Below are 12,039 nucleotides of genomic sequence, written 5' to 3'. Positions count from 1 at the left end.
AATGATGCACTTTAATTAAATTATAATCTCCATAATAAAATATGGCTAAATATCAATATAAAAGTGTAATTCTCTCCAACTTATCATAAATATTTTTGAAAATATTTGTTATCGATTCATTTTTATAATTACAGCCCTGTGTGTATATTGCTTTGCAACCGTGCCGGCTATCTTTTGACAATTGGAATAGAGCAAAGCCGCACTCCCCGCAACACATTTATAAAGCAACATACGCCAACAACTGGAAGTCAGCGCTGAGCATAACAGAGCCAAAATGAGTAAACAGCACTTCCATGCGAATTATTTGGTGCATGCGTGTTCGTCGGTGTGTGCGTGTATATCGTGGAAGTTGTGACTTCCAATCAGAATTTGGAAGTTTCTTTTTTTCCATATTGATTAGTTATATGTCGCTTTTGTTGTTTACTCGCCACATTGTTTTTTCGAGCCGTCTTTGCAACTTGTGTGTGTGTGTAAATTGCGCGCGCGAAAAAAATACGCAAAAAAAAATTAATATTAGAAAATTTAGCAAAACAGAGTGTTGGAGAGAAGGGAGCGAGAGAGCGGAACTAAGCGACACGGCAAGCGAGAGCGAGAGCGAGAGAGAAAGACGGAGCAAGCAAGCGAGAGAGTGCGTGTGCGGAGGAGGAAGAGGAAATTACACAAAAATTTTTGGGCGCCATCAAAAATATATCTACATATATACATTTGCCAACGACAATTAAACACCCTCTCCGATGTCCGCGGGTGTGGGTGGCGGCGGAGGCAGCATTACCACAGATCATCATAGCCGTTTGTACTTCCTCAACTCGCCGACGGCGCCGCTGACGGCACGCGATTCGTTCTTCATAAAGCCGGAATATCTCAGCTATGAGAATCCCATGCATCATTTATACCCAAGCAATCGAGGCTTAATTGAGTACAATAATTATACGACAGTTGCGGCCGCTGCTGCGGCGAGTGCGAGTACAGGTGTTGCTGCTGCTGCAGCTGCTGCGGCGGCTGCTGCTGCTGTTAACACCAGTGGTAACAACAACAACAGTAGCGGGAACAACAACAACGGTGGCAATAACAGCGGCGCCAACAATAACTCCGCCAACGGCAACAACAATTCGGCCAGCAGCAACAACAACGCCAACAGCAGCGCCCGCAACAGCGGCGGCGGCACCGGCGCTGACAACAGCTTCCAGCAGCATACACAACAGCAACAGCACACAGCCCAGCAGCAACATCCTCCGCAACAGCATCCGCAGCAGCAGCAACAACAACATCCACAACAGCAGCAGCAACAACATCCACAACAGCAGCAGCAACAACATCCACAGCAGCAGCAACAACAGCAGCCGCATCCATTGCATCAGCATTTGTCCACCGGCCTCGTTGTCACCGGCGTCGCACTTGGCCACCAATCGTCGCGGGCTCAGAAGGCGGCACGGCGGCGCAGCAACGAATCGATTGAGGCACGGGAACGGCGTCTGGAACGGAACGCGGCAAGAATGCGGGACAAGCGATCGAAGGAGTCGGAAGCGGAATATCGCCTGCGTTTGGCAAAAAATGCGGAGGCGAATCGTGTACGCAGGCAAAACGAAAACGAAGTACAAAGAACCTTAAGACTGATGAAGAATGCCGCCCGTCAGCGTTTGCGGCGCGCCAGCGAATCAAATGACGAGCGCAAGAAGCGCCTGGCCAAGGCAGCTGAACGGATGCGCGTCTCCAGGGCCAGTGCGCCCAAGGTGATTAAGCCGCCGCTCGAGGATCGCCTTAAGGGCTATTAAAAAAAAAAACAAAACAAGACAAAAAGAAGAAGCAAATCTACACACAGAGCCCAATCAGACAAACACAGAGAGACACACACACACACATGCATGTGCCTGGCGCGTTGCTCCAATCAGAGCGCAACATTGGAAGCTTGTGAAGCGGGCTTCAGCAAGTAAAGTGCACACACATTCAAAAATACAAACGAAAACACACACACAGAATCTAATCAAATGGTATCTAATCAGAAATGTGCAAGCAAACACACGCCAAAAAAAAAACAAAAAACAAAAAAAAAAAGAAGTAGCAGTAGCAGCAGCATGCGGAAGAAAGCATAAGAAGAAGCAGTAGCAGAAGCAATCAGAAGAAGAAGAAGCACATATGCATAGCTACATATGTATATGCTGTTATGCATGTGTGTGTACGTGTGTGTGAGCAGAGCAGCACGAGCAAAGAATGTAGGAAACAGAATTATATATATATGTATATATACATATATATAAATATATACACCAACAACAAAAACAGATATGAATAATATATAGTATATATATATATTGTATACACAAAAACAAATGGAAATAACATACATATAACATTGACATAGAATTGACTTTAACAAAAAGGAGAAAAAGAAGAAAAAACAACAACAAAAAAAGTTAATAAGTAAAATGAGCAGAAGAGGAAAAACAGCCGCATAACATTTAAATACATACATATAAATAAAATATATAAAAAGAAGAAAACCATAATATTAAAAAAAAGAAAAAAACGAGGCACTTTTTTGGCAGCAAAAATAAGTGTGAGAATTTTTTTTTATAAGTTAACATTAACAAAACACAAACAAAACAAAATGAAGTAAAGAATATGGAAAAGCAAAAAACAAAACACAAAATAAAGTATTTTTATAATGCATGCATTATATTCTTACTATAAATATATATATATCTATATGTGTATATGCATACATGTATATGTGTGTATTATTACATACAACACATACCCATGCATAAGTTTGTGCATGTATGTATGTACATATATATGTATATACAAATATATATATAGAAATAGTTATATATACACAAAACACAATAATATATAGATACACACACACACACACACGAACACAAACAAACAAACATACACATTCATGTGTAAACGTATGCACCTCCCACACTACAAACATATGTGTGGTGTGTGAGTGTGTGTGGAAGCAGCACAGCAACAGCAAACCCTAAAAAGCGAAATGCAAAAAGCAACAAAAATTAACTTCAACCCCATGTGAACACACACACACACCCACATAGGCACACAAGCTCACATATGCACACACACACATAGACGTTTACATACAGGGTGACTCATTGCTGGCAAATCGCAGCGTGAGTCTCCAAAATTGTCTTCTAATTGCATTTTACACACACACTCACCCACATACATGTTCAATAGGCATTTTGTTTTTCACTAGCTGCAACAGGTGAGCCATCTGGCGATCATTTGTGCAAGCTGCCACGTTTCATATTTGCAATCAATAAACCAACAGGAAAAAAAGCACAGCTAAGCGAAAATTAAAACAAATTCCAAACATTCAATATAAAGTAACCCTCTGTCTATGTGTGTGTGTGTGTGTGGGTGTGTGCCCCCATATGTGCATAAACAATTCATGCAGGATTATGTATGATATTTAAAAACCACACACAAGCACGCATGCACACACACGCATACACTTTCACATATATATATATATATACATATGTATATGGCATATTGTTATAGTAACATTGAACGCCTCCCCGCCCCACTTCCTAACCCGCCAGCTGCAAGTAATAAACAAAACAAAATTAAAGGCAACAAAATAAATTTAACAAAACAAAACAAATATATATATATGTATATGTATACATATATGTATATATAATATATGAAACGTACCACTTAAGTTCTAGTCGAAATTTCAAATTGTTTATTTTTTGCTCTATCTTTTGAATTACTCCCCCACTGTACCGGTGCCCAGAAAAAGAAAATTGTTTTGATGTAAAATTATGAAACAAACATTTTATGTTATTGTAATATTGTATGTACAACACAAACAAACAACAACAACAACACTCAAAACCAAGCAAACGAAAAACAAAATGAATACTTGAATAAAGTTGCAATCACAATTTTTAAAAAGAAAAGCGCATTTTTTATTTCGATCCTTAAAATTTAATTGTAGTTGGGAAAATTACGAAACAATTTGTTTTGAGTGTTCGCGCTCACTTAGCTACTTTTCCTTCGTGCCTATCGAAATTGCGCGCAATGTTGTTCGATAGTTTTTTTGCTTGTGGGCTGTTGGACAGCGGCGCGTTTATCGCCTGATGCTACATGTATACATACACACACCTACACATCCAGTTTCCAACATTCCAGTTGTATTTATTTTTTAATGTGTTGTTGTGTGCGTTGGTACAGAAAACGGCGGAGCATTTCACTTGCCGGACAATTTTAGCGCGTTTTTTTTTAAGCATTCGGGAAAACAAACTGAAAACAATTAAAGAAAAGTGAAGTATAGACAATTTGGCAAAAATGAACAATTGTTAAATGCAAAGCCGAAATATGGGAAACGAAATATAATTATATACACGCATATACATACATATATATCTATATATAAATATACAAATATATTTATAGTGCACTCGTGTGCGTCTGTGTGCGTTTCACAAATGCCGACAAATTGGAGCGGCAAAGTGTTAAATATACGAAATGCATTGTAACTGATGCAACAATTGTGGCAAAAGGCATCAAAATATTTATAAAAGACAATATACATATGTATGTATGTGCGGCATACGGACAGACAGACGTGTGTGTATGTATGTATAGAGACCGCCGTTTGCTGTAGCCGTAGCTTTGTGTGCGTGTGTGTGTTTGAGTGAGTACGAGTGTCTGTATGAGCGTGCCAGCCAACCAGCCAAGCAGCCAATGTGTGTATGGGGCTGTGTGTGTGCGCGTATAATCATGTGAAAAATCGATTGGAAAGCACTGGAAGTCAGTCAGTCGTATGGTCATTGGAACGGCCCAGCGGCAGCGGTGGCGGCGCCAATTGTCATTTACTATCAAGCAAGAAGAAGAAACGTGCGCACGCACCAAAAGTAGCCACCAAAAAAAGAAAGAAAAGGAAGACAAAAATACAGTCAACTGATCTAAAACGAAAATAAAGCGATTCGCAAACACGCAACGGCATTTTTGCACAATAACATTGAATACAAATAAGACGAAAAAGAGAAAAATTCACGAATAGTTGCGTCTAGGCGAGAACCGCAGTGAAAGGTGCGCAATTTCATTTAGCTGAGACACAAACCAAATCGTACGTTTTGAATGCCATTTGTTGTTGCCATCTGTATGAATATATTTGTTGTTTTCATTTCTTTTCTCCCCCTACTCGCTCATCCGACATTTTTGCATGTGCAGAGGAATAAGAGGAAGAGCTGGCAGCCAGGAAAAATAGCTGAGGCAGCGTCAACGGCAGCGGTCAACATTTAGAAGCATATTGCAAATTGATTGACAAGCAAAAAAAAAAAAAAAAGTACAATAAAAAAGGAAAAGAAAAAGGTGATGCGCAAAATACAAGCCGAAATAACATTCACACCGATTGAGAGAGAGCGACGGTAAAGAAAACCGAGAGTACGACAGAGAGAGTGAGAGAGCGAATATCATCAGCAGCAGCCAAAAGTTGTTAAAACGAAAACGCACAAAATAATAATAATAAAAAAAGAAGCAAAAGAAAAAGCAATATAGAGAGATACACACATACAGATACTGATACTGGCACACACATGTGTGCGTGCGTATAGAGCGATAGCGATTTACGATAACGATAATTCTGGTTCAATCTCTTTATATAACAAAAACCCCAACTGCGAAGCAGCAAACAAAACAAAAGCGAATAACGAGAAACAAGAAGCAAGGCAAGCGCAAAAGCAAACGCAAACGCAAGCAAAACGAGAACGGCTGTTAAATGCGGCGATCAAAACGCCAGCGTTATTGTCGCCCGACCAACAACAAAAACAAGAACAAGAACAACAGCAAGAATAGCAATAGCAATCGTAGCAACAGTTATCGATATCAGCAAAAGGACGGGGACACAAGCATCATCGCTGTTTATTGACTGGAAAACAGACTGGAAAGGAGGCATTGCATTAATCGATCGTAGCACAAGTAACAGCAACAGCAGCAGCAGCGAAAATTATTTGACGACAATTTCGATTGTTGTTCAGGCTTTGCCAAATAATGGAACCAGATCCCAATGGGATAAAGATCGAACCAACACTTGACCATCACCAGCAGCAGCAGCAACAGCAGCAACAGTACGCAACACTTTTGGCAATAAATGGCCCAAATGCGCGCCTTCTTATCGAGCATCCGTCAGCGCTGTTGGTACCCCTATCGACACATCAGCAACAACAATTGCAATTGCAGCAGCACCAGCAACAGCAGCAACAGCAACAGCAGCAGCAGCAGCAACAACAGTTTCAGCAACAGCAGCAACAGCAACAGCATCATCTGCAGCAGCAACAATTTCATCAGCAACAATTGCAAATAACATTACCCGCTTACACACAGCCGCTCTCGCTCAAGCAACAGCCGCCACCCACACCCCTGGGACCCACCTCCTCGGTCAGCAACAGCAATACGCAACAACAGCAACAGCAGCCCCAACAGCAACAACAACAACAGCAGCAGCAACAACCACACCATCATCATCAACATCAGCAGCGCTGGAACGAGAGTCCAGAGGCGAGACAACGGCGGTTGGCCCGCAATGCTGAGAGGATGCGCGAGAGACGTCAGCGTGAAAGTGAAGAAGAATATCGAAAACGTTTGATGCGTAACGCCGAAGCGAATCGCCAAAGGCGACAGAATGAATCAGATTTGGAGCGGGCGATGCGACTGGTGCGCAATGCGGCCCGGCAGCGATTGCGACGGGCCATGGAATCGCCGGATCAGCGATCCAAACGTCTGGCCAAGCTGGCCGAACGGATGCGCATGTATCGGGCCAGTGAGACGGCCGATCAGCGCAAGGTACGGCTGGCTGAGATGGCCGCCCGGGCCAGGCAGCGCATTGCCAGCGAGTCGGCGGAGGAGCGGAAGGAAAGACTGAGAAAGCTGAACGACTATGCGAAAAAGGTCAGAGAAAAGAAAAAGATATACAAACAGGTGCAGGTGCATGTACAGAATTCGTCGTCGTCTTCATCGACCAATTCGACCAATTCCAATACACTGACCGTTCAGCAGCAGCAGCAGCAACAGCAGCAGCAGCAACATCAACAGCAGCAGCAGGTGCTAGCAGTGGCAACTGCCGCTGCTGCCGCCGCCGCCGCCGCTGCAAACGTAGCTGGCCAATCAGCCAATTGTAATAATGAGCATAATATTAATTTAAATCAGGCAAACGTCTCATCAGCGCCTGCCAACAATGCCACCACTACAAGCAGCAGCAGCAGCAACACCACAACAGCGGCAGCAGCAACTGTTACCGCCGACGATCAGCATCTGGTGACAGCTGCACCGGCCTCGGCCTATCAGCAGCATCAGGCCATCGAGTATATGGGCCAGAATATGTTTATAGCGCGACCGACGATGCAGCTGAAACAGGAGCCGCAACAGCATCAGCAGCAGCAGCAGCAGCAGCAACAACAGCAGCAACAGCAACTGCAGCAGCAGCAGCAGCCGCGCTATTCGCTCGGCGCCCAGCAGCTGATCGATGGCGTTGCTGGTGGCAGTGGAGCCGCCGAGGCGGGAAGCATCTTTGTCCAACAGATCTATGGCGAGGAGCCGGGCAAAACCGGTAAATTGCTGCAGGCGCATGTTCCGCACTTTAGCATTGCCAATCAGCTCGAGTTCTATAAGCAGAAATACGCCAATATGGTGGAACTTCAGGTGCGTATGCAGCCGTAGGCAGTGCCAGGGCGGCGGGAACTAAACAACAACAAGAACAACAACAACAGCAACATCAAGAAAATGAATAAGAACAAAGAACAAGAAGAACAAACAAACAGCTGCAGAAGCACAAGAACACAATGAGATCGAGAGGGAGGCGAACGTTATTATTGTCTGAGAGAGGTTGAAGTTCAAGCCAAACTTTCGAGCCTTTTATTATGAATAGAACCTGAGAAGTTTTTTTTTCTTATTTTTCACTTACATTTTACTTATTTTTCACTTAGTAACACAATAGAGTTTGCAACAGCAAATGGAAAGACAGTAGAACTAACTGCAGTCATGAGCTGTTTTCAATGTTGTCGCACCTGTGTTCCATTCCATTTTGTTTCACCTAGTAAAACAAAAGAGTTTAGAACAGAGCTCTTTTGAGCTTCCTTAGTAATGCTCCACTACTTGCCTTAGTATTCATGTTTCATTGCATTTGGTTTCACTTAGTAACACAAAAGAGAAGAGAAACAATGAGGCAGGAAAAAATGTGGAGCTCTGTTCGCCTAAAACTTTCAGGCAAAAATATTTACATGTATATTTCTGCAAGCTTTCATATATGTATTTGCCGTAGTTTATTTATTAATTTTTTGTTGTTGTTAGGACAGAGTCCAAATTTTATGTGCGTCTTTCATGTTTTGAAATATTAGACTTTTTTTTTGCCTTGAATTCAATTGAAGATAAATAGCTACGATCGGAATATACATTGATTGTACAGCGTAAAAGGGTTTAATATTTTGTATATATAGATTTTTTTAAACAACATATTGGAGCAAAAAAAAAAAAAAAAAAATTTATTTCTTTTTAAATTCCTTTTATAACATATTGAAACAGGGAGTATTATTGTAGTTTTTATATGCGAGTTCGTTATTGGAGCTTTTACTGTACATAACAGATATGGAATGGAAGAAGTAAAACTTAAACTCTATACAATATTTAACTATAATGTATATATATCAAATTCTTTTGTATATAAAAACAAGAAACGAAAAACAAAAAACTCCAAAAGCCGATTAAAGCTCAAATCTGTATATTGTTCACAAAATGTATGCCATATGTGTCTGCAATTCATTCCGGAAAGAAAACTAGAAAAAAAAAAACTAGATACTATTTTCTTTACCTCTGTCTGTTTGAATGTTTGTCTAGCAGTTTCCCTCACACTAAAATGTTAAATGGAGATATACAACTGTAGATATGGTCCTTCTAAGTCGTAAAGATGGTTTCACATAACCTTAAAAATGGATACTTATTGAAAATGTTTGTCAGGAGCAAGAAATTCATTTGAACTAATGATTGTATGACTTTATATAACTAGATATAGAGAGAGAGAGATAGAGGAAGAATATCATAGGGAAGTGAGAGAGGGAGAGAAAACAGTTTTTTTTTTGTCTTTAGAGCACATCTTCAACATAACCTCACTTGCCGCACATAACCTGAAAAACCGATAAACATTTCTGTTGCAGTCTGGCGAGGCGAACGATAACAGCGGGTCTGTTACACTGGGTCAGAACGAGGCCAAGGTGATTGTGGCCGCCGCCGAGCAGCAGCAGCAGCAGCAGCAGCAGAAGGTGCTCAAACCTGGCTCAGCAGCGGCCGCTGCAGCCGCAGCCGCCGCAGCAGCAGCGGCAGCAACGACCTCAACCACAACCGGAACCCAGCTCTACAATCAGCTGCCCTATTTGGCCACATTTCCAGCGACGGCCAATAGCAGCGGCGCCAGCGGCACTGTGACGGTGGCGGGCGGCGGAGGTGGTGCGGCCGGTGCGGCCAATGGATCGGCGGCAGCCAGTGCCACTGCTTACTATCCTATGTATCCGAATGGCTTCCAGCTGGGCATCGGGCCGAATACGGTGCCGCCGCCGTTTACACCTGTGCATTTCGCCAATGCCAGCGGCGGGAGCAGTCCAACGGCGCCGGGACAATACAATATACTGACGACGCCCACCGGTGCGAATCCTACGCTAACTGTCACCGGACTGGGCCAGCAGCAGCAGCAGCAGGATCCGCAGCAGCAACAGCAGCAGCAGCAGCAACAACAGCAGCAGCAACAACAACAGCAACAGCAGCAGCAACAACAGCAGCAGCAGCAGCAGCAACAGCAACTGCTGCACGAATTCCCAAAAATGGGTCGAGGTCGTCCACGTAAGATTAGCCTGTTGACCAGCGAGGATCATCTGAAGGCGAACACGCTGCTGGAGCAGGAGTTGAATCAGATGCTCTCCGCACCGCATTTGGGCTCGGGCATTGGAAGCGGACGACGCGGACGTCCGCCGTTGCATCAAAGCCATCATCATTTACATCATGCACATTCCACGGCAGATGGGGATGGCTCTGCCACGCCGCGACGCAGCGGCGCCAACAAATACGAGACGGAGGAGGAGAAGCGCATTCGGCTGGACAAAATGGCGGCGCATCAGCGTGCGGTGCGTGCGAATGAATCGCCCGAGCAACGGGCGGTGCGCCTGCAGAAGCTGAGCGAACGGGCGCGCCTCAAGCGTGCCCAGATCCGTGCGACCGAGAACAATGAGGAGCGCAAGGAGCGGCTGTCCAAGCAGGCGGAATATGCTCGACTACGGCGCATGCGCAGCCATACGCCGCGCACCAGCAGCAGCGCCAGCGCCGAGTTCCATGGCAAGACGGAGGATGATACGGCGGAGCAGATGTACGACAACGATACAGATGGCGGAGATAGCTTTGTGCTGAAATCGGACTCGCAGATGGATGATGGCGATGCCGATGATCAGGACAAGCAGCTTCAACAATTGCAGCAGCAACAGCAGCAGCAGCAACAACAACAGCAGCAACAGCAACAACAGCAGCAGCAACACGAGCTACATCAGATGACGGGCAGCCTCCTGCAGCAGCCACATCACGAGGCAATCGTCATCAATCAGCAACAGCAGCAGCAGCAGCAGCAGCGTCTGGTCAGCCTCAATCAGCATCAGCAGAGCTACAGCAAGCTGCAGGCGGCAACGGCGACCAGTGCGAGCAGCGCTGCCGGCGGAGCAGGAGGCAACGGAGCGGGCGCGCCTGAGAATAATGATATGCTAAAGATACTCGAACCAATAATTGTTATGAAAACCAAATGAGTATCGCGAAAGCGCCAAAATGAGCTGACCAAGTGCTAGATATGTATATTTATATATATATATATGTGGTGTAGTTATCTATGTATGTATGTATGTATGTATGTCAGCTATATATATAATTTTATATATAAATCTAGCTATAATTTCGGCTATTGTTGGCGCTGCAGCGTGCAGAAATTGTTGTTGACAACGAACACACACATATACACACAAATATGTCATCTGGTCAGCCATGCCCCCACCCCTCTAACCAAGCCTCTCCCCCACCCTTCACATACACACCCGCACATTTCTTGTAGCTATATATATATATATAAACACGTATATATAACATATACTTCGTATGTATTGTTGAACGCGTTTGTACAAAGTGAAACCGAACGAAAGAAACAGATAGCGAACAAGAGAAACAAAGGATATCCTTAAGGCGCGCGTTCTATATTTAAATGCTAAACTAACACACCCACACCCACACACAAACATATATATACACAACTAACTATATATATATACATATATATGCATATATATACAATTTGTAACTTTTTTGGAATGAAATTTTAAATGTTTAAACTTACATTCGTAGCTTAAGGATACGTTAGTGCAATAGCTTTTAGAGAGAAACAGAGAGAAAAAGTGTAAGAGAGAAGCGAGAGTGCAATAAGTGCATTGTACATACATCTTAATATGTATAAAGCAATTAGAGATGCCATCAGATATGTCCATGGCTAACCAAAAACACAAAGCATCAATATCGTGTGTGAGATGAGAAAAAAAGATTAGATGGAAAATGTAACGAAACGCACCGACACACAAATAAAACAAACAAACAAAACAACAACAATCACACACACGTGCACTCTAACTATACATATATATATAATTATGCAGCTAAAAAGGAAAAATAAGAAACCTACACAAACGAAAAAAAAAAAAAAAAACTCATGAGAAATCCATGTATTTGCATATAAAATAGGTCTTAGAAAGTGTAAACATTTTTGAAAGTGTAACGGTCTTTGTTGAATGGCCGCCTAATCCCATTTTTTTGTATGTAATGTAATAAGCAAACAAAGTGAACAACTAAGCCTAAATAATTCATAATGATTTGTAGCCCATAACATGAAACGAGCACTAAGTAGAAAGTACGTATTAATTTTCTAAAGTAGCGGAAAACAAAATAAATCTAATAAGAGCAATAAGAACATGGCGCCTATCGATAACAACTTAAGTC

At 43.0% G+C, this 12,039-nt stretch overlaps 2 protein-coding genes across 2 annotated transcripts; both read left to right on the top strand.

Moving 5' to 3' along the window:
• The first annotated feature begins 298 nt into the window (after positions 1–298).
• LOC108657057 (uncharacterized) lies at positions 299–5,348 on the top strand. Its single transcript, XM_089264705.1, has 2 exons — positions 299–5,104; positions 5,209–5,348. The coding sequence occupies exon 1, from the start codon at positions 735–737 to the stop codon at positions 1,770–1,772; it is 1,038 nt and encodes a 345-aa protein (XP_089120831.1). The 5' UTR covers positions 299–734; the 3' UTR covers positions 1,773–5,104; positions 5,209–5,348.
• Positions 5,349–5,893: 545 nt separating this feature from the next.
• LOC108657049 (uncharacterized) lies at positions 5,894–11,661 on the top strand. The gene is made up of 2 exons (XM_030387491.2): positions 5,894–7,674; positions 9,183–11,661. The coding sequence occupies exons 1-2, from the start codon at positions 6,028–6,030 to the stop codon at positions 10,806–10,808; spliced, it is 3,273 nt and encodes a 1,090-aa protein (XP_030243351.1). The 5' UTR covers positions 5,894–6,027; the 3' UTR covers positions 10,809–11,661.
• Positions 11,662–12,039: the final 378 nt, after the last annotated feature.

This window comes from Drosophila navojoa, chromosome X (assembly GCF_054131105.1).
Source record: "Drosophila navojoa isolate 15081-1374.11 chromosome X, UAZ_NAV_1.0, whole genome shotgun sequence".
NCBI lineage: Eukaryota > Metazoa > Arthropoda > Insecta > Diptera > Drosophilidae > Drosophila > Drosophila navojoa.
The sequence above is the reverse complement of the archived record's forward strand: the minus strand, read 5'-3'. Positions and strand labels throughout refer to the sequence as shown.

Excerpts from the sequence above, each read along its gene's own strand:
- LOC108657057 (XM_089264705.1), top strand. The coding sequence starts at position 735 with ATGTCCGCGGGTGTGGGTGGCGGCGGAGGCAGCATTACCACAGATCAT.
- LOC108657049 (XM_030387491.2), top strand. The coding sequence starts at position 6,028 with ATGGAACCAGATCCCAATGGGATAAAGATCGAACCAACACTTGACCAT. Across the intron at positions 7,675-9,182 it reads CCAATATGGTGGAACTTCAG|TCTGGCGAGGCGAACGATAA; the intron begins GTGCGTATGCAG and ends TTTCTGTTGCAG.